At 46.1% G+C, this 22542-nt stretch overlaps 1 protein-coding gene across 2 annotated transcripts in view; it reads right to left on the reverse strand.

The window, feature by feature from the left end:
• ITPK1 (inositol-tetrakisphosphate 1-kinase) overlaps positions 1–3900 on the reverse strand; it is a 175195-nt gene extending 171295 nt beyond the window's left edge. Inside the window, exon 1 of one of the 2 annotated variants that reach the window (XM_077123403.1) lies at positions 3672–3900. In XM_077123403.1, the coding sequence (XP_076979518.1) occupies positions 3672–3766 (95 nt within the window). In that variant the 5' untranslated portion in view covers positions 3767–3900. The remainder of the gene's footprint in view (positions 1–3671) is intronic. The other variant, XM_077123406.1, reaches the window with a different exon arrangement.
• Positions 3901–22542: the final 18642 nt, after the last annotated feature.

Raw genomic sequence — 22542 nt, forward strand, 5'->3', positions numbered from 1 at the left:
CAACCCACCCCTTTTCCCAGGCCTGGACTCGAGAAGGCGCTCAAGAAAAGTATCAATGACCACCACTCCTCAGCTCCTTCTGAGGGAGCTGTGCCAACAGGGATACCTGTCGAGAAAGGGAAAGGTGGTACAAGAGTTGGAGATGGGAAATAAACAAAAAAAAAGAGTTGGAGATGGCTCTATACACACATTTCGGCAAGCCAAGCCTGCACATGCTGGCCTTCAAGATTCTCAAGGACGAGGTTCACACACCCAATCTTTGGCTTGGGTAAAGTAGAGATACTCAGGAAACGCAGAGGCCATGTCCTCAGATGGAAAGGCCTCGGGACTGAGTTCATGGCTGTGCTATGTAAGGCAAGTAAGTCCCTAACACTCTCAAGCCTCAGTTTCCCCATCCCACCAACTCTGGGCTGCTGCAAGGATTAAAAGAGGTCCCTGGAAGGACCTCATTAAAAAGTCAGCCAGCATAGTGGAGACGGGCATAGGCTCACCCATATCTTATATCAAAACGCTTCATGATGTCAAGCAGTTTTTTCACTACCTCCTGCAGCAGGATTTCAGCCACAGAAAAGAAGAATGAGAACGCATGGAACTGGAGGAGAGACACAGAAAACCCTGAGCAGAGGAAAACCTGGCTCAGCCAGCATTCCCACACCAAACACTGCGAAGAGACGAAAAGAAAAAAAAAAAAGGTAAAAGAAATCACCCAACATTTCCAACTAACAGCTCTATTTCTTTGCTTTTCCTCTTTGGTTCCTTCTTGGCATCTTGGAAAAGCCACAAAGAGGGTGTGAGGGAGCTGCATGCTGCTCCCGTGTTAGGGAAGGGGAAAGGGAAGAAAAGTGGGAGAGGGAAAGAAGACACAGCCAGGCTGGCATCCCGGGGGAGAGGGGAAGAGCCAGAGGAGAGGAACAGGAGAAACAGAGTACCGCTAAAACCCAAGCTGAGGCAAGGGCCCATCTGTTGACTAACCGGAAACCCTGTCCCATCACAGAGCACGTTTTGGCGCTACCCAAGGTGTCGAGGGAGGTGGGGCACTGCCCAGGACCTGGCTCCAGCCACCTACTGATGCCTCCAATATGCAATGCCCCCTCACAGAAGAAGGCACAGATATACTCAGAGCAGACTCAGCCTCGAAGGGAAGTGTCCACAAAATGGCAGCAGCTGGGCTGCAGGGAGGTGTGAGTCTGCATGACAGCCAATGGGACCCAAAGAGAAAGGACTGGTTTTCCATGCAGGTCTCAAGGTCTCCAGGTTGGACCCCTTCTAACAGTTAAATAAAAGAAGCAAAAGTATTGAGGCTGCTCCCCCCCCCCCATTCCTGTCTCTCCATCTGTAAAACCAAAGGGGCTGGATGAGATGGTCTCCAGCATCCTTTCCTGCTCTGAGATTTTTACAAGGCTTGATGTTCAACTAAGCAACTGATCCCTGTCCATTCAGGTCATCCTCTCTGGCGATGATACGGCCCCAGTCAGAGCAGAGCAGTCTATCATTTTCATACATCTCAGTACTTTTCATTAGGAAATTTGCAGGCAATTCATCATCCATCAATTCAGCAGCTTTGCACCCCTAAATTCTCAATGTCAAAAACATGCCAATGCCCATCTACATTGCCTCTCGGGCCACTAAAATCATCCCCTGTTTTCCCACCAGAATAAAGGACAGCAAAGGCACCAGCTCAACAGATGGAGCATTTTGCACCCAGTATGAAAATGTGGCCACCAGGGGGCACTGCCCTGAAGGCAATACAAGAGAAACAGAAAAACTCTTTTTTGGTGTTTTCGTTCCATTTTTAATACCAAGTGACAAAACATCTAAAGCTGCCCTAATGAAAACACCAAGTGGGCTTCCTGGCCTTCTAGAATGACCCAGATGCTCTCTGCTTTCTCTATGAAGCCAATATTTTGGCCAGAGGAAGGGAACTAGACTGTGCACAACAACCCATTTGGAGAAATGAACACTCAAGCTCCCAAGGAGCTGACACCAAGCTCGCCCTGAGACCCCTCTCCTGCCCCCTTTAAAGGTTGAGGTTTCCATGAGGAAGTAAAAGCAGATCTGCAAGTCTCCAGCCTGAGGATTCAACTAGGATTGTTATGTCTCCTAAATACTGAGTAAAATATACCAACCCAATGACAAGCCTCAGGCTTTAGCTGCAGATGCAGGATGACACAAATAAAAGACAAACCTGTAAAAAAGGGTGCAAGGTAAGACTCAAGATTTCCCAGATCTTATTTATATGACTGCAGGGGGAGCCCTGGTGCCTCCTGCCAGAACTGGACTTCAAGGTCCTGGCCTCATGCCAAAGAAGCTTTTCCAAATGTCTTCAGTGTCTATATCTCTTCCACAAGTGTGTGTATCTGGGTACACTATTCAAGTGTCCTTTTTGAATGTTTCAAAAACCCTGGACCCCTCTTCAAAGTTCTGGCTGCGAGTTCCTCCCGATTTCCTTATGAATCCTAGGGCCACTCTGCATTCCCAACCATGAATAGCTTTCTTGCTGAGAGAAGGTACCCAATCCATCCCCACACCCATGCATGCAGAACCAGAAGCTACTTTAAGCAAGGCACACCACTCCGGCTGGGGGAGAGGGGCATCTGCAGGGCACCTACGGAGCAAAGGAGAAGCAGACCTCCGGGGCAGGTATGAGGCCACAGAGGTGGGGCCAGGCCTGCCTGCCTATGCCAGCTCAAACCAGCCAGTCACTCCCACACCAGGGATAAAGAAACCTAACTGTCCCAATCATCAAGATGTCCGGGAAGCAACAGGGACAAAAATGAAAGTGGGGTCCATTTTAAAAAAATCCAACCTATCAATCAGAGGCACTATATAATAACTGGTTCCCACTTGCACTTTCCTGAAGGATTTTGAGACCTGGAGTCTCTTAAAAGTATTTCAATTAGAACAGCATTCAACTACCTGCTTCTGGGAAGTAAAGCCACAATTGGGACACAAGGCAAGGCACACCTGAACCCAGTCTCTATGCTTCTTGAAGAATGTGATCTTATTAAACATTCAGAGTATCCACCCTAGAGCACCAGCATGGGGGGTGAGGGGATGGGGGAAGGCCATTCTATTCCACATGCATTTACACCAGCTACTCTCCTAGCAATGAGACCCCAGGCAAGGTCCCTCACCTCTCAGCGCATGGGTCCCCCTTCTCCGACGCATGGCCCAGAATCATCATCCCCACCGATTCACGAGCCTGCTGCGCGGCTCTAATGAGACAGCAAATCACCACGCTCATGCCAATGTACCGCCACCCGCTTCACTGAGGCTGAATCCAGGGGCATGAAATAACAGCTTCAAGAGCCAAACGTGCAGGGCACGGAAAAGGCGGTCAACAAAGGTCGGTGCCCCTCTCCACTAAAAGGAAAGGAAGGAGGAAAACCACGAGCGCCCAAAAGTAACCTCAAGCCACAAACGGCGTGAATACCCTAACCTTTAGCAGCGCTCCCACCGCAGCAGAGGGCCTCCCTACCGGGGGTCGCAGTGCACCTGGGAGCCCTAGTCCACGCCACGACGCCTCTACCGACCACCGGCCGCAGCCTCCCCTGGCTACTCGGACTCAGTACGCCCCAGCGCCACATCTTCCCGTTTTGGCCTCCCAAAACAACCCGCTGAGGCGGAACTGGGGTTCAGGCGGGGCTCCCCGGCGCCCCCTCCCTCCTTACCTGCACAGCTCGGCGAAGGCCTGGAAATTCAGCTTTTTTATTTTCTTCTCGCTCAGCCAGTAGCCAACTCTCTTCCCTTTCAGAAAGGTCTGCATCTTCCTCCTCGGGCGGGGAGCTCGGGTCCGGAGGAAATCGCCCACAGGCCGATCTGGCGCCCCGAAGCGCGCCGTGAGCGTGCGGGCACCTCCTCCCGGCGGCGGGGACGCGGAACGGGGCTCCGGGCGCGCAGTCCTGCCGGGAGGGGCGGGGAGGGCGGCCCGGAGGAGGGAGCGGCGCTCAGCACGGAATTCCACTGGCTGCGGCCGCGGCGGGGCCGCCCGCGCCGCCGCCCACGCCCCCGCCGCCCGGACGCCCGCGGGGCTAGCCGACCCGCAACTTCGCCAACCCGGCCGGGGAGGGCAGGAGGGAGGCTGTCCCCGCCCAGACGGCGCCCGGGCAGTCCCCCGCCCGAGCCCGAACAACACGCCCTCGGGCGGCCGCGGAGGAAAAGGCGGCAGCAGCGGCTATTCGGCCCCGGAGCTCCGGCTGCGCGCCCGCCCCCAAGCTCTGCTTCCCTCCTCCTCCTCCTCCTCCTTTTCCCCTCCTCCCTCGCCGTCCCCACCCTCCGAGCTCCGCGCCGTGCGTTCGGCGGTTCCGAGCCGGGCGTAAGCCTTTCCCGGCGTGCTTGGACCCCGGCGGGGCGCACGCGGCGGCCTGCACCCTCCCCGCAGCCCTGCTCCTGCGCCGCCCGCCATCCTCACCAGCCGCCGCCACTTCCTCCTCCTCCTCCTCCTCCGCGGTGGCCCCGCGTGCAGCCCGCGGAAAACGGCGGTGGTCAGCGCCCGTGCACAGGCCGAGCCCGGCCCCGTCGCAGCCGCCGCGCTGACCCGGCCGGCCGGCCCGCTGGACCCCGCGGGGCGGCGGAGGAAGCGCGGCCCCGGCGGCCGCCAGGGGGCAACACCGGCCACCGCCTCTTAAAGGCGCCGCGCCTTCTTCATCCTAGTTACGGGGTGCTCGTTTGTGTCCGGGGCAGAGGCTGGATTTAGGGCGGCATTGCCAAGTGGTTTTGGTTTCTAAAGGGGTGTCGGAGGTGTAGGAGTATTTTTAGCCTGTCCTTTCGTAAAAAGCACAGTGGCTCAGGCCGAGCTTTCTTCCTCAGAAACAGTTGGGTACCCCCCAGAAGTATTACCGACCGTGCGCAGCATCCCAGGGTAATTTATTAAAACTTTTACTGGGTGCTGGACCTCTCACGAGGCGCGATGGGGGTACAAAAGTCTCCAGTGAGCTCATCGCCCTTTGCTCCATGAGACAGCCCCAGACCTCGGGAGGCCTTCTCAGGCTTAGGACATTGACCACTACTTCACACTTTGTCCCCTTTTGTGAAGGGGGGAAGAGATGGGGACTAGAAGTTTTCGGGATGAGGGTGGGACATTCTTGGGAAACAATGAGATACAAGTCAGCACCGTTGATTCACCGTCCAGGCAAGCCCTGCCCCGCCCTGCCTCTGCCTCAGCCCTGTGGAGTCACTAAGGGAACACTCCCTGCCTTCAGAGAGCTCCAGGTTTGAGAGGATAAGGGAAGGTCTGTTCCCAAGCGGAGGCAGAGAAAAAAATGGATTATGGTTGCGGGCTCCGGGAGAGTTTCATTTAACCAGGCCTTGACAAGTAAGGGGGGTTTAAATGGACCTAGGAGGGGGACATTGGGGTACAGGGAAATGGAGGAACCAGGTTGTTGGAGAAGAAAAAGGACCAATGTGGAGGGTGGAAAAGACCATTTGTGAGGGCAGGACACGTGTACACACACCCATGGAACCTTGCGTGCCTTGCTGAAGGATGCACAAGTTTTCTAGGCCACACAGCCATACGGAGTGTTTGAGGAAGGGGTGACAGGATCAAGGGTTAGTTCTGTGCCTTAGAAAGGTTGACTCTAGGAGGAGAATGGAAGTCTGAAGAATGGGGTGATCATTGCAAGGACACCCCCCAAAACTGAAGCAGGGAAGGCTCACTGAGTACTATAGGTTGAATCATGTCCCCCACAAAAACGTGGTCAAGTCCAAACCTCTAGTCCTGTGGATGTGAACCCATTTGTAAAGAGGAACTTTCGTTATTAAAGTGACACCAAACTGCAATGGGGCGGGCCTTCATCCAATATGACTGGAGTCCTTATAAACAGGAAATTTGGATGCAGTCAGGAATAGACCACAAACGGGGGGAGAGCCAGCCATGTGATGGAGGCAGAGACTGAGTATGGATGGCCGGCCAGCCACCACCAGGATGCTATAGAATTTGGGGAAAACCTAATCCTGCCGGCTCCTTGACTTACAGCCTCCAAAGTGTGAGACAGCGAATTCCTGTTCTTTAAGCCAACCAATCTGTGGTATTTGTTATAGCAGCTCTGGCAGACTAAAGCAAGGGGTAAAAAGAAGGGGCCAGTAAAGGTTTGTTAACAGTTGAAGTCAACAGTAGAAAATCCCTCGCATAAGCATGGGTTGTAAATATTCTGGTGTTCTCAGGAGGGGGGAGCCTTTAATGCTGCGGCTTAAGGGGCGTCCTGGAGTTCCTTCCACCATCCAGCAAACACCTGGAGCCCAGTGTGAGCCAGAGACACTGCTGAGCACTGGGGTACAGAGATGAGGAAACCTCAGGTCCCAGGAAAATGGATACACTGAGGAAACTGGAACAATTGGCTGACGAGGGGAGGAATGTTCCAAGCAGAGGGAAGAGCAGGTACAAAGGTTCAAGGGTAAAAAGATAAGGACCCCATAAATACTTGAGTCTGACAAGAAGAAAAAGTGTCGGAAGCTGAGGCCTGAGCAGTGGACCAGGGGGATTTGGGAAGGACCCTGAAGGCAGGTGTGTGTGTATGTGTGTGTGCAATCACCTGCTAATGGGGAGCTGGTTCAAGATCTTTTCTGTAAAGTGGGAATACAGTGCCCCCCCCCCCCCCAAATAGGGTTGGGAGGATTTAAGAGGCCAACAGAGACTTTGCCTTGAGGGCCAAGTGTGTTCGAGGCCTGGGAACCCTCATCCATGAAGGCCCAGCCCTAGGGGCTCGTGTTCTTCCCCTGGTTACAACCTGCCCCCACCCTTCTTGCTGTGGGTCTTTCGAGCTGTATTTAGGTGATGTTTGTGCCCAAAGGCACTCAGAGTGTTCACAGGCATCTACTGTCCCCATGGGGAAAGTGCAGGAGTGGCAGGGCCATTTCTCAGTCCTGAAGCTCACTTGTGGAGACCTTGGGCAGACCCCTTTGCCTCTTGGAGCCTCAGATGCTCACCTGTCAGTGGAGGTATGTCCTGCCTCACTAGAGCATTTCAAGCTGTGAAAGAGCAGTGGCTGTGACATTTAAAATATCTAGTATGATGGGGGTGTAATAGGGAACTAGGAAAAGGTTGAGAGTAGTCTTCTCTCTCATTGTAATGGGAAGAATGGTCTTTGTCTTCAGAAAGACCTGCCTTGGAGGTCCTAGTTCAACTTCCCAGCTTGGGAAGTGAAAGATCTGCCTCTGAGCTCCTGTTTCATACTTACCTTAAAGAATTGTCAAGAGCCAACAAACATACTTACCTTAAAGAATTGTCAGGAGCATAAGAAAAGTGTGCTGGAGTGGCAGGCCATCAAAAATGGTGGTGGTTCATGTCTCATCCATGAGTTCTTAACTTGAGACCCAGATTATGCTCCTCTCCAACAGAAGCCCAGCATCTGGTTGATTCAGAGTCATATTGTGTGCATGATGGTCATAGCTTTTAGCAAACTCTCCAAGGGTCTGTGACCTGCCCCAAAAGTTAAAAGTCTCTGGGTCTACTCCATATTCTTGTTCTTATGGATGAAGAAACTGGGGCCAGAGAGGGGAGGGCATTTGTCCAGGGCCATAGAGCAAATAAGTGGGAAAACTAGGACCAGCATCCCAAAGACAAGAGAGCCCACCACCACCAGCACCGCTGGGCCCACTGCACTTCCTGAGATGGGACATGAGATGGGGGTTCAAGGCCCTGAGGACTTCAAGACTGGGACCCCCTTCGGGGGTAGAGCAGGATGTTCCCTGTGTGGGACCAGGGATGCACCTACTGTTCCCTGGAACCCTGGTCTCAAGCCTCATCTCCTTTGAGGAGGGAATATTGTACATTTTTCTGTCTTCAGATCTTGATCATCCCACAGGGAGCTCAAGAGCTAGGCCCTTCCTTCAGCACTATCCCACCTTGAGGCAAAGGGGCAGGCCCTATGCCTACCTTTCCCGCAATCAACAAGCTTTGGATATGTGCTCAACTGGGGAGGGGGCATGCCTCAGCTAGGGGCACTTCCCTCACCTCAACCCTTCTCCTTACCTAGCTCCTCGGTCCTTGCTGATTGGTCTGTTCTCAACCAGAGCAGTGTTCATCTGATCAGACTATACCATTACCCTCCCCAGCTTAAATGGCTTCCAAATGTACTTGGAATAAAGCCAAAACTCCTTGATAAGGCCAAGTCCTCCCAGTTTCCTCTCCCACCATGTTCTCCACTCATTCTTCCCACTGTACTAGCCTTTTTTTGGTTCCTGCCCTCCTTTAGGACCTTTAGACATACAGTCCCTATTTCTGGAATATTCTCTCTGCCCCTGCCCCTTGCCTATTAATTCCCACCCATCTGCTGGCTCTCAGCTCAAGACCTCTTCCCTGGCATCTTAGCAGCTAGGTCTCTGCAGCGCCGGCGGTGATGTTAATCACACTTGGACTTTGGTGTTGGTTGGGTACTTGATTGTTTGTCCCCACCATGAGACTTGAGGGTGGAGACTCTTGGGGTTGTTGTTTTGCTCACCACTGTACCCCTAACATAGTAGTAGATGGTTCTGACCAAGAATGTAACTTCTGTCTGGTTTCTAGGTGAAGCCAGGTGGCTTCTAACTGTGCCCTGCATGCAGACAACTCAATAATATTGAATGAACGAATGTTATATAAGTCCCTCCAGGTGGTTCCTGACTTCTCTGAGGTAAGAGGCAATGAACAGGGATGCTCCATCACAGGAACCTGGAGGCATCTGCTTTTATGGAGTCACCAAGGACCATTAATGGAATAAGTGGGCTATTGTGCATCCATGGCCAGGGATTATTTTGGAGGAGAGACTTCCAGAGCTAAAAGAAGAAATTCTATGGAAAAGAGCCTTAGTGAGGAAGGGCATGCCAAGGGACAGATGTTAGTCATCAGGGAAGACCTTCTAAGCACAAGCCCTCTGCTGGGGGAGGAAGGGGGCTTTGGAAAGAAGTGGGACACAATGTAATAGATGAGAATTCACACTTATGGTTCAAGCTGATGGACTTGAATTCTGACTTGACAGCTCTCTAGTTATGTGACTTGGGCAAGCTACTTAACCACTTTAAGCCTTCCATGCATCATCTGAGAATCATAAAATGGTGGCAATTAAGAAGAGAATGGTTAAGTAAATCAAGGTAAACCTATTCTGCAATGGTATAACACACATGTTGAATGTACTGGTTGCAGACACAACCAAACTGGCATGACCATTTATTACCTCTGAGATTGTGGGCAAGTTAATAAATCTGTCAGTACCTCAGTTTTATGATCTATTAAATGGGAGTAATCATCAAACCTAGCTCATAAGGTTGTTGAAAAAATTAAATGAGCCTGAGTTCATAAAGCACTTGAAACATGCTTTTATGAGTGTTGGTCACCACTGTGCTGTTATTATGACATCATCCATACAATGGATCACCTGCAGCCATTAATTTAATTAAATAGAGTAATGTCCATCCATCTGTTCATTCATTCATTCAGTAAATATTCATCAAGCACCCGCTGTGTGCTAGGCACTACATATACAACAACCCTGAAAACAATTCAGAGCCCTGTTCTCATGGAGCTGATATTTTCATGGGACAAAGAATATACATGATAAGTCAATAAATTACATAATACATTGGAAAATGCTATGTGCTATGAAAAAAATAAACATACTAATGGGGGTGGATAATGGTGGGCTGTAATAGTAATCAGGTGTCAGAGGAGCACGGCTAGAAGATGACATTTGAGCAAAAATGAGAAAATGGTGAATGAGCAAGTCATGCAGAAATTTGGGGTGGGTAAGAGCTCTCAGGCCTAGGAACAGCCATTGCCCTAAGATGGGACACCCACCTGGTGTTGCCAGTTGATAGCAAAGAGGCCAGTCTGGCTGGAGCCAAGGAAGGGAGGGAGTGGTAGGAAATGAAACCAGAGAGAAAGAATGAGCTGTATCATATAGGGCTCCTGGGCCATTGCAGGGACGTTGCCTTTTACTCTGAGTGTAGAGGACTCACGCAGTTTTAAGACTGTACGGGGAGTAAAAATAGAGGAGAGAGACCTGGTAGGAAGCTAGCGCAGTAATCCAGGTATCTTAGCATATCTTAGCCATAGTGGGGGCTCAGACCAGGTGGTAAGAGTGAAGATGGTGAGAATTGGCCAGATTCTGGATATAGTCTAATGGAAGAGCCAGAAGAATTTGCTGATGCACTGGACATCAGGACTGAGGGCAACAGAAAAGTCATGGATGTCTGAGGCTTTTGTCCTGAGCAGCTGGAAGGATGACGCAGCCAGCAGTAGAAATAGAGAAGACTGCAGAAAGTGCCAGTTTAGGGGGGCTTAAACCAGGAGTTCTGTTTGGAATATGTTTGGTTTGAGACGTCTGTCATTTATGAGTGTAGATATCAAGTAGGCAATTTGATTAAAAAAAGTCTGAAGTTCAGGGGAGGGATTCAGGACAGAGATATAAGATTGGGGGTTGTCAGGGTAGAGATGGCACTTAGAAGCCTCCAGACTGGATGAGATCAGCAGAGGTGTGCACGTAGGCAGAGAAAAGGTCAAGGATGGAGGCCTGAGGCATGACAGTGTTCAAGATCAGGGAGGAGCTGGAAAACCAGTAGAAGAGATAAAGAGATAGGAGGAAACCCAGCAGAGTCCATTGTCCTGGATGCCTTGTGAGCAGAGTTGCTAGGAGGAGGAAATAATGAGCTGGTTGAGTAATGTGGGTACTTGGAGGAGGCCTTGGATCTGGCACTGTGGAGGTCACTGGTGACCTTGATAAGAGCAGATATGGAAGATTCTCTAAGATATACTAAGTTAAAAAAAAAAAGCAAGTGCAATACAGTGTAAAAGGCTGCTGCTGAGTATATGCATAAATATGTTTGTGTGAAAGGACACACAAGAAACCATTAGCAATAGTTGCCTTTGGGGAGAAGTAGTAAGAAACAAGTCTCCTGGAGTAGGAGAAGCTTCATTTTTCATTGCATAGTTGTTGAGCTATTAAATTTTTTTAATCAAACCTATATTACTTTTTCAATTAAAAGTAGTTATAAAAAGGAAAAGTAGTTATAAAAGTTAAAAAGGAAAAGAAAATTGTGCAGTAAGAAAATATATGAAGTGCTGACACACAGCAGAAGTCCAATAAACTTCCATTTCCTATTGAAAGCACTGTTTGCAGAAAGAAAAACCTTCTCCAAGGTCCCCCTGTGAACTGGCTTGCCCTTCATCAAGCCCAAAATGGATAAGAATATATTTTTTTCTGGTATGCATCTTTTTAAAATAACATTTGCCATAGAACCAAAATAGCATCATTACACTTTAAAATAATAAAAACAATTCCTTGCCATCATCTAAATTCAATTTGTATTCAAATAGTCATAATTGCCTCTAAAATGTCCTTTGCAAGTGGTTTCTCCAACTCAATATCCAATGGTGGGCCTTGTTTTGCATTTGGCTGTGATGTGTCTTGAGTTCTGATCTACACCAATTCCCCTTGCAAAGGAAACTGGGCTGGATGTCGTGCAGAAGGTGCAACCTTCTGAATTTGTCTGGTTGCTTCCTCATGGTACCATTTAACCTGTTCCCCTCCCCCTACATTTCCTGTAAACTCATAATTAGAACCAAGGCATTGATTAGATTCAAGTTAAATATTTTCATCTGAAATAGATTATGATTATAGGTGGTATTGTGTATGCCAGAAAATACATAAGGTCTGCTTGTACTAATATTTTATCCATGCATGTAACCTTAGTCAAAATCAAAATAGAAAACATTCCCAGCTCCCAAGTTGGCTCGTTTCCATGCCCTCTTCCAGGTAAGTCCCCACACAAGGTAAGCCTCATTTTGACTTTTATCACACAGATGAGTGTTGCCGGTTTTTGTACTTACAAAAGTGAAATCTTAAAATATCACTCTTTGACTCAGAATCAGCTGTGAGAGTCATCCACACTGTTCTGTGTACCAATAGTTTTTTTTTTTAATTATTGTCTTATATCATTGGATTCTCCATCCCCTTGCTGATGGACCTCCAAATGGACTGCAAACCAAATTGATAATCTTGCCTGAATCAATGATTCCCACATAGCTTGCAAAATTGATCAGTCTCTAAAGTCAGCTGTCATCCCTGAAAAAGTGGGATAGGAGAGATCTGAACTGGCATCGCAGGTCTGGTGAGAGGAAGATGATTCAACTCAAGGGATGTTCAGCTACTGAGACCTTGAACCTGGTTTTCTAAGAACCACTAAATACATTGTTTCATGTAATTCCACAGCCACCCTGCAAGAATGGAGTACTTTCCCCATTTGAACAGCCCAATGTCAGGTCACACATGATATTAGACCTGAGCCTGGTTTCTGACTTGCTAGGCTTTTCCCACCGTTACAGTGGGAGAGGCAAAGAGGACAGGAACCCCCCTCCTCAAGATCTCTGGAAAAAAGAAGGAAGGAAATGCTCAGAGAAACAAGACTGTGCAATTGAGTTTCAAAAGGCAGCCACTGTGGCCTAGTTGGCCCCTCCTCCACACCTCTGGCTCAATCTGCCCTGGTGGCCTGAGGGACCCCCCATCCCAAGACTGTCCCTGTGTGTAGAAGGAGGCTTACCAAGCTCTGCTGGACAACCGCTGTGGGAGAGCAGTCAAATGGCTTCCTGGAACAAGGGAGTGCTGGCTGCAGGATAGTGCAGCGTCCAGGGCCATGAGGAGTCTGCTACTTAGGGAAGAGAAGGAAGAGGAAATTTTCCTGTCTATGTAAACAGGGATTCCCAGGGCCACATGCACATGCCTCAGTAAGAGGCATAGGCAGAAAGGGTCAGGAAAGCCCCTATGCTTTGGCCTCAAGCTATTCTATAAACTCATTTTATGGATAAACCTTAAAGGAGAACACTTACACAGATGAATCTGCAAAGATGGGAATGTTGTTTTCATTCTATTACTTTTTTATTATTATGATGATTTTGTTGTTGTTACTCCCAATCAAGGAAAGCTCTGTGATAACATTAGCTGGATAAAAGCTTAACAACACCTCAGAGTCTAAATCCCAGCAATAACATATTAAAATATCAAAACATCCAAGTTTCAACAAAGGATAAAAAAAAAAAACGAAGAAACAGGAAATAATGGCCCAGGCAAAGAAAAAGATTAAAGCCTTAGATACCATCAACGAGAGAAGGACCAGACCTGGGGCATATCAGACAAAAACCTTTGAAAAATGGCTCTAAGTAAGCTCAAAGAGCTAAAGGAAAATATGGGTAAAGAACTGAAGGAAATCAGGAAAACAATGGATGAACACAAAGAAATTATCAATAGAGAGATGGAAATTATGAAAGGGAATCAGATAGAGCTGAAGAACACAGTAACAGAAATTAAAAATTTCCCGGAGGAATTCAACAGAAGATTGGAGTTGGCTGAAGAAAGAATAAGTGAACCTGAGGATAAGAAAATTGAAATTATCCAGTCTGAGGAGCAGAAAGAAGAAGGAAGAAAAGTGAGCAGAGCCTGAGGAATCTGTGGGGCACCATTATGCATGGTACTATTTACACTGAGGGAGCCCCAGAAGGAGAGAGAAAGGGACAGAAAGAGTAGTCAAAGAAATAAAAGCTTAAAACTTCCCAAATTTAGTGCAAGACATAAATATACACATCCAAGATGCTCAATGAATTCCAAACAGGGTAAACCCAAATAGACCAACATGACAGCATATTATAATCAGACTGTTGAATGCCAAAGATGAAGAGAGAATTCCGAAAGCCTTAGGAGAGAAGTAAAGCATCATGTACAAGGAAGCCTCAATAAGATTAAATACCAAATTCTCATTTAAATCCATGGAGGCTAATTTTAACAATTTTAAAACTTTTTTTAAAAGTGAAAAAAAAGGAATCATGGAGGCAAGAAGGCAGTGGGATGACATATTTAAAGTGCTGGCAGCAAAAAAAAAATGCCAGCCAATCGAAAAGTCTATATCTGGGAAAGCTGTCTTTCAAAAATTAGGGAGAGGGTAGTACAAGGGTAGTTCAGGGGTAGAATTCTCGCCTGCCCATGTGGGAGACCCAGTTCAATTCCTGGACCATGCACCTCCCCCCCCCAAAAAAATTAGAGATTAAGACATTCTCAGATAAACAAATCTGAGGGAATTTGTCACTAACTAGATTAGTCCTACAAGAGATTGTAGAGAGAGTTCTGCAATTTGAAAGGAAAGGACGTTAGACAATAGATCAAAGCCACATGGTGAGGGCAATGACAGGGGTAAATATAAATGCCAGTACTACTGTATATTTAGTTTGTAACCCCAGAAAGACATTTGCATAAAATGAAATGAAAAATCATTGGTCTGGGGCTCATAATGTATAAACATGTAATGTGTGACAAGAACTACATAAAGTGGGGGGATAGAGGAGTATAAGAACCTTGCATAGGGCAGGCCACGCAATTCCTGGTGCCTGCCCATGTATTAAAAAAAAGAACCTTGTGTATATACTATTGAAATTAAGTTGATGTTCTAGTTTGCTAGCTGCTGGAATGCAGTATACCAGAAACGGAATGGCTTTTGAAAAGGGAAATTTAATGAGTTGCTAATTTACAGTTCTAAGGCTGAGAAAATGTCCTAATTAAAACAAGTCTATAGAAATGGCCAGTCAAAGGCATCCATCCAGGGAAAGATACCTTGGTTCAAGAAGGTCGATGAAGTTCAGAGTTTCTCTCTCAAGTGAGAAGCACTTGGCGAACACAGTCAGGCTTCTCTCTCAGCTGAAAGGGCACATGGCGGATATAGCGTCATCTTCTAGCTTTCTCTCCTGGCTTCCGGTTTCATGAAGCTCCCCAGGAGGCATTTTCCTTCTTCATCTCCAAAGGTCTCTGGCCGGTGGACTTTCTGCTTCGTGGTGCTGCAGCATTCTCTGCTCTTTCCGAATCTCCCATTCTCCAAAACGTTTCCTCTTTTATAGGACTCCAGTGAACCAATCAAGACCCACCCAAATGGGTGGAGACATGTCGTCACCTAATCCAGTTTAACAACCACTCTTGACTAAATCACATCATCTGGGGAGATGATCCAATCAGTTTCAGACATACAGTATTGAATAGGAATTATTCTACTTTTATGAAATGGGATTTTGGTTAAAACATGGATTTTCTAGGGGGTATACTTTTTTCAAACCAGCACTGTTGGTATCTAAGCAAATGAGATTGTTACAGATTTGGGATGTTAAAATTTAAGCCCCTTGGTAACTACAAAGAAAATATTGGAGAATATGCAAGCTCATAGAGACAAATTAGTGTACGGGTTGCTAGGGCCTGCGGGTGGGGAGAAAGGAAAATGGGGAGTTCTTGTAAAATGGGTATAGGGCTTCTGTTTGGAGAGATGGGAAAGTTTTAGTAATGGAAGATGACTAGGGCACTGCAACACAGTGCAACACTGTGAATGTGATTAATCCCACTGGATGGTGTGTTTGGAGTGGCTGAGATGGGAAAGTTCATGTTGTATATATGTTCCCACAATAAAAGAAGGCGAGGTGGGGGGGGGAAGGAGCAACTAAAGAGACAATGACAATTAAATGCAATACATGATCCTGTAGGAGATCTAACAAGGGAGGAGAGAAGGCTCAAAAGGATATTACAGGGCGGGCCACGGTGGCTCAGCAGATAAGGATGCTTGCCTGCCATGCCCGAGGACCCGGGTTTGATTCCTGGTGCCTGCCCATGTAAAAAAAAAAAAAAAATGACATTACATGTAATAAAATTGGAGCACAGAGAATAAACTTTACATCAGTGTTACATTTCTTGAATGTAATAACTTCACTTATATTATATAAGTGAGTATCTTTTTTTCTTAGGGAAATACAGATGGTAGTATTAAGTGTTCCCCAAGTACGATATATACAACCTACTCTCGGAAAATGGATTGATAAATAGAGAGTTGGATAGAGAGATAGTTGGATTAATAGAAAGACATGGCAAGTGTAGCAAATGTAAAATTGGTGGGTATGGGTCTCTGGGAAATAATGGTATGCCGAAGTTCTGTATATGGGGTTTATATTATTTTTGTAACTGTCCTATAGGTTTGAAAATATTTCAAAATATAATTTTGAAAAAAAATACAGCCATAGCACAACACCCTTTTTACCAGACAATAAACCCAAGGCAAAGGTAGAAAGCCAGCAATGTCCAGCCCTGCCTGCAGCCTCAGCAAGCCCCCAAGGAATACAGTAGCCAGAGCACCCTGGCGCAATGCTTGCTCTCTGCCGGCACCATTATATTCCTGCCCAGGCCCAAGAGTGGGCAGTTGTCTCTGTGACTTCCCTTCTATTCCATCTGTCCTCCTTCCAAGGCCTGGAAAATATCCCACTCAAAGCCATCATTTCTCTTCATGCCAAACACTTAGCGACATTCTTCTAGTCCTCTGTGGCATTTAGAAAACATAGCTATTGACTAGCTATATTAAGAAATGCTGCCTGTGTCCCACCCCTGGCCAGCCCCATGAGCCCCATTGACGTCCATTCTCTGGGGTCATGGGTAAAAAGGCCCCTGGTGGCCTCTGGGTCCTAAATTGCTTTTCCTGGCACGTCCCGCCCCTTTGCAGGCCTTACAGTTCTAAGCAGAGAGACTTAGATTTCAAAACAAAATAAAACAAGCTCCCAGCACAAATGCCTCAGAGGTTAATGCTTTACCAGCTTTATGAGGCCATCTGTAATGGTGTGTCTCAGAGCCCCCTCTCAAGCACACACAGTTGCAGAAACTGGCATCCTCATACACAGGGCATGAAAGCTATGCTTCTCCCATTGACCTAGGCACACAGATCACCTGGGGATCTTGTTTAAATGCATGTTATGGTTCAGTGGGTCTGGGGTAGAGCCTGAGACTCTGCATTTCTAACAAGTCCTACTCACGTTCCTGGTCTACCGGCCACCCTGAGTAGCAAGATACTAGAAAGAAAATCAGTGTTTCTCTGGTTGCACACTAGAGCCACTGACCAGTTGAATCAGAATCTGGGGTGGGGAGAGGAGTTGGACTCAAAAGTAAACAGGTAAGAATAGCACTTTGCGTGTGCCATGCACAATGCAATGAAGAGTATAATTAACAAAACCTTATGCACCGTGGGGACATCCAAATCAATAGGCTGCGCCCTCAATCTTGGGGTTTGTTCATATGAAATTTATCCCCACAAAGGATAGGCTAAGCCTACTTAAAATCAAGCCTAAGAGTCACCCCTAGAGAACCTCTTTTGTTGCTCAGATGTGGCCCCTCTCTCTCTCTCAGCCAACCAGGCAAGCAAGCTCACTGCCCTCCCCCTCTCTACGTGGGACATGACTCCCAGGGGTTTAAACCTCCCTGGCAACTTGGGACAGAAATGCTAGAATGAGCTGGGACTCAGCATCAAATAATTAAGAAAACTTTCTCAAACTAAAGGGGGAAGAGAGAAATGAGACAAAATAAAGTATCAGTGGCTAAGAGATTTCAAACAAAGTCGAGAGGTTATCCTGGAGGTTATTCTTATGCATTGTATAGATATCCCCTTTTTAGTTTGTGGTGTATTAGAGTGGCTAGAGTAAAGTACCTGAAACTGTAGAGCTGTGTTCCAGTAGCCATGTTTCTTGAAAAATGATTGTATAATAATACAGCTTTTGCAAGGGACTGTGTGATTGTGAAAACCTTGTATCTGATGTTCCTTTTATCTACAATATGGGCGGATGAGTTAAAAATATGGATAAGAAATAAACAAATAATAGAGGAAACAAAGGTTAAAATAAATTAAGCAGATTGGAATAGTTAGTGGTCAATGAAAGGGAGTAGTAAAGAGTATGGTATGTATGAGTTTTTTCTTTTTTCTTTCTTTTGCTGGAGAGATGCAAATGTTCAAAAAAATGATCATGGTGATGAATATACAACTATGTGATGATATTGTGAGCCATTGATTGTAACCTTGTCAAGAATGTTTGTATGTCAAGAATATTTGTGTGTTCGTTGGTGTTTATAATAAAATATTTTTTAAAAAAACCTTATGCACCTACAGTCTACATAAATATATGAAATAAATAGCACAGAGTCTCCCCCAAATTACTTGAATGCATATGGCAATACACTACACCCGGAATATGAGGAGAAATGAATTGTGAAATTATCATCCACATCATTTATGATCAGGTATCTGATATTCTTTACAGTTAAAACTCTTATCACTAACATGCATGCATTTATAAGGTTCCAGGATTCAATCTTTTGAACAACCCTATGCACCAGCCAAATTTATTTCCTCCCATTTTACAGTCAAGGAAACTGAGAGGCTGAAAGGTTAGGGCACTGGCCCAGCGTCTCAGTGAGGGAAAGGTTAGATTAGACCTAACCTCCAGACTGGCCGACTCCAGAGGCCGTGCAGTAAACCAGAGATCAGCTAACAACTGCCAGGATGGCTAAAAACAGCTGAGCCAAATCCTGCCTCCCCATTCTTTTTATATGGCCCACGAGCTGAAAATGGTTTTTACATTTTTAAATGCTTGGGGGGAATATTAAAGAAAGAATAATAATTCATGCCATGTAAAAATTATATGAAATCCAAATCTCAGCATCCACAAATTAAGTGTTACTGGGACTCAGACACATCCACTCCTTACAGTTTGTATGGCTGCTTTCCCGATGCCTCAACAGCAGAGCTGAGGGTGACACAGAGTGCATGGCCTGCAAAGCCTAAATTATTTACTGCTTGGCCTTTTACAGAAAAGCTTTGCTGACCCTTACCCTGAACAACTACATTGTTTATAAATTCTCCCCTTTGTACACTTTAAATGAGTCTTGATTTTATCCCCAAATCCTGCTAAATTCTAATGTGTATAAATTTACTTTTATGGGGTTGTTTAACAATGAACCAGTTGGCTGCTTGTTCAAGATTTCAGGTCGTCCAATTCAAGCTCATAAATGCAAATATATCGACTGTTCAGATGCATGAGGCCATATAAACATTTACAGCAGGAGTAGACCTTAAAGTTTCACCTTTCTCATATATTTATATGTGGCAACTGTCAATCTTCCTGGAATTGGAGCCAGGCCTGAAAAATGCAAGCAGCTGACTATGAAAATCAAAAAGATGAATTGAAAAGCGTGACGGACTCTCCAAGCTATCTATGTGCGTTTATAGGATATATGAAGCATTCATAGGGAAAACTCTTTTGTGGACAATTACAAGCACAGGAGAGTGAAAGAGAAAAGAGACACAGTCCTTGGCTTCAAGAAGTTTATGGTCTTGTGAGAAACTCAGGTAAGTGTTTACAGAGGCATGTGGGATGTGAAGAGAGAACATCCTAGAAGCCATTCTGTAGGAGGTGAGTTTGGAATAACTACTAAAAGCATCGGCAGATGCTACATAAAAGTGTTTGTGGCCACAGGGTCCTCAAGGGTAGACTTTGCATGTTTCTCAACTCCATATTCCAACTCTTCTTATGTCGGCCTGTGCTATTTATTAACTATTCTTTCTTTCTTTTTTTATTTCTTTTGTATTCTGTATGGCAGGGGTCACATTCATTCTTTTTCCATGTGAGTATCCGTTATTGCAGCACCATTTGTTGAATTTTTTGTTTGGTTTTTTAAATTTATTTTTTGTTTTGGGGAAGTACATGGGCTGGGAATCAAACCCAGGTCTCCCACATGGCAGGCAAGAATTCTACCACTGAACTACCCTTGTACCCCCTAAATATTCTTTTTAATTCATTTGGAAAGTAGGGCGGGATGGCAAGAGAGTAGCAGAGCAGGTCTCTGTGAGGTAACCTTGGATAGATTCTGGATTCTGCTCGACTGCAGAATAATCTGAAGATAGGAGGAGTGTTGGACAGCTTTTCAGTGTTTGTTTGTTTTTAAATTTTTGTTTCTGCTTTTAAATTAACAGACATTCATTAAAGGAAATCTGCATAAAAGATACATGGGTGAAAATTTACCCAGCATAATCACTGTTAGCCTTTATTTCCTTCCAGTGTCTTTTTTTTCCCAGTGTCCCCTGTTCATCATATTTTAAGTATCATCTATGTTACAACAATCTTAATAATCATTACTTTTAATAACTGCCTAATATTCCACTTAGTGATTAGGCCATCAACTCACTTAACTGGTTCCCTGATATTGGACACGTCAGCTATTTTCAGGTTTTCCGTTTTATTGTGAGGCACTAAAATTGTGAGGATTAAACAATTCTCTTTAAAAAAGCAACTGCCATATAAGTGTTAGCTATTATTTTAGATCCTGTGGGTGAATGTCTTTGTGCTGAAAACTTTCTTATGTCCTTGGAAGGGACTCCTTAGGGGGGAATTTCAGGGTTCATTTCTTCAGAAAGTCAAAGGCATTGCCAAAAGGCTGAGACTGATTTCAAAATGTGTTGGGTACTTTTTAAAAAGTGATTCCCACTCAGCAGAGGCCATTGATGTTTCAGTTGCTTTTACTGCAAATGGGTTGAATTTTCATATATAAATGACATCATGTAATGAAGACCTGAATTGCCTGCACAAAGCGGTCCTTTCACACATGCTCGCCCCCTTGAAAGAAACTGGTCAGCCCCCAGTTGTTTACCCTATTGACATACAGCCCCAAAGTTTGCCAGATTTAGTAAATAAAAATGCAGGAGGTCCAGTTAAATTTGAATTTCAGATAAACAAAAAAAATTTTTTTTAGTATAAATCTGTCCCAAAGGGGCTGTGGAGAGACTTATACCAAAACAATTATTCATAGCTTATGAAATATTCTAACTTAACTGGATCTCCTGCACTTTATCTGGCAGCCCACCCCTGAACAGCCCCATCCACCCCTGACGGCACCTCAGGGTGAATGGGACCTTTATTTGCCATCTGGGGTCAGCCCCAGGCCCACCCACGTTGATTGGGTGCCAAGGGTGCGAGCCTGATGCCATATTAGGAAACCTGGGCATGGCCTGGACAAGCTGGGTAAAGATTTTGCCTGTTTACATGCGTGTAAAGGTTTGTTTTCTTTTGGGAGAGCCAGAAATACCCAGGCAGGCCCGGCCCCAGAGGGCTGGTGCAATAGGTCATAGCCGCCTCTTCCACGTTGTTCCCCGGAAAGCTCCTCACAGGTTTTCAAGACTCAGTGGGAAGGGAAGAGCAGGGCATCTCAGCCTGCTGAGTCAGTCCAGCTGACCAGGAGCATGGGGAGTTCAAGCTGAAAAGAACCTCACGGGATGTCTACCCAACATTCCACGCTGGAAATAACTTTAAAGACTTCTGTGAAGCTCCCTGGACAACTTTCCGACTGGGTGCCACTCACCCGCTGCTTCCCAGAGAATAGGTATAGGGGTACACGGCCCAGAGGCTCTGTGCATGGCGTGTGAATGCCTGCTGTTCAGACCGGCCCCCCACGCTTGGTGGGTGCATGACTTAACGTGCCCAACTCTTTGTTGAACCTCAGTTCCCTCACTTGTAAAATGGGGATGATGGCAACACCCAACCACTGCAGGGAATTCCGGAGGATCGGTAAGACGTGAGATGACCCTTATGCCACAGTCACACAGTGCCCAGAATGCAGTGAGCATTTAAATAAATGATTGTCAGTAATTATTAGCAGTTTTGCAAGATCTCCTTGAAATACGACTTGAGGAAAGAAAGAATAGTTGGCAGTCACTGACTTCAAAAATCTCACTGTTCTACAAAATTATGGGTTGAAATAAAAGGGGGGATGAATGTATGTCAACTTTGACTTCTAAATCTAGTCTTCTCTTTGACATGATTCTGAACACGTTGCAAAGTAGAGGTCTAGCAATGGAAATTGGGCATCTATTCACTCCCCTCACTGTGCTTCCAGTGTGCTCTTGTGGACATAAGGGATGCACCAGTGAAAGAGGCAAAGCCTGCCCCCCACCTTCCCCGGGAGCTCAGTTGCAGAGACAGGCAATAAACAAACAAAAATATGAAGATCACCACGTCACATGTGGTGGGTGCTGAGAAGAAAAAGACCCCTCTGTGGTTCTCACCTAGGGAAGCAGCGCCCTCTAGTGGGTATTTTGGAGACTTCCAGAGGCTTTTTCGGGTTGTCGCGTTGATGTCCTGCGGTGCACAAGAAAGATGAAGGGAGGAGGGGACCAAGACCGGCCCTCCTCATGCTACTCTAGAATGTTCCGGCAGATATCTGTTAAGGTGAAAAGCCTGTTTATTTGAACCTAGAATCTGGAAACAAATTGATTTTATAATTAAGCACAATTTATTTGTCACTTACTGAATTTTCAGGAATTCCAGAACCATGTTCACGGAGGGAAGGTGATATTTTGTTGTGTTTTGGATTCCACCAAGAGTGGTTCGCCATTATAGGAATAACATCAATCTGCCTTTGTCCCTGCCACGTTTACAATTCTAGGTGTGTATAGATGCAGCCAGCAGCCAGAATGGTTATATGTTGAAATATGTATTAAATTATAATACATCCTATTGATTTTTCTGAAGGTATGTATTTTATTATCCATGAATTTATTTCATATTCACATGGGGGCACTGCAAAATAGTAAAAAAAAAAAAAAAAAAAGCGGGGGGAGGGGCAGGTCGTAGGGCTGAGAGCCAGGGGCATAGAAAAGGGCCGGCAAGTCAGGGCCCAGTGAGCAGAGGCCCTTGGGGAGGGAGGGAGGAGTGTGAGCCTGTCTGGGAAAGAGCTTTCCAGGCAG

The sequence above is a fragment of the Tamandua tetradactyla genome, chromosome 12 (genome assembly GCF_023851605.1).
Source record: "Tamandua tetradactyla isolate mTamTet1 chromosome 12, mTamTet1.pri, whole genome shotgun sequence".
Classification (NCBI taxonomy): domain Eukaryota; kingdom Metazoa; phylum Chordata; class Mammalia; order Pilosa; family Myrmecophagidae; genus Tamandua; species Tamandua tetradactyla.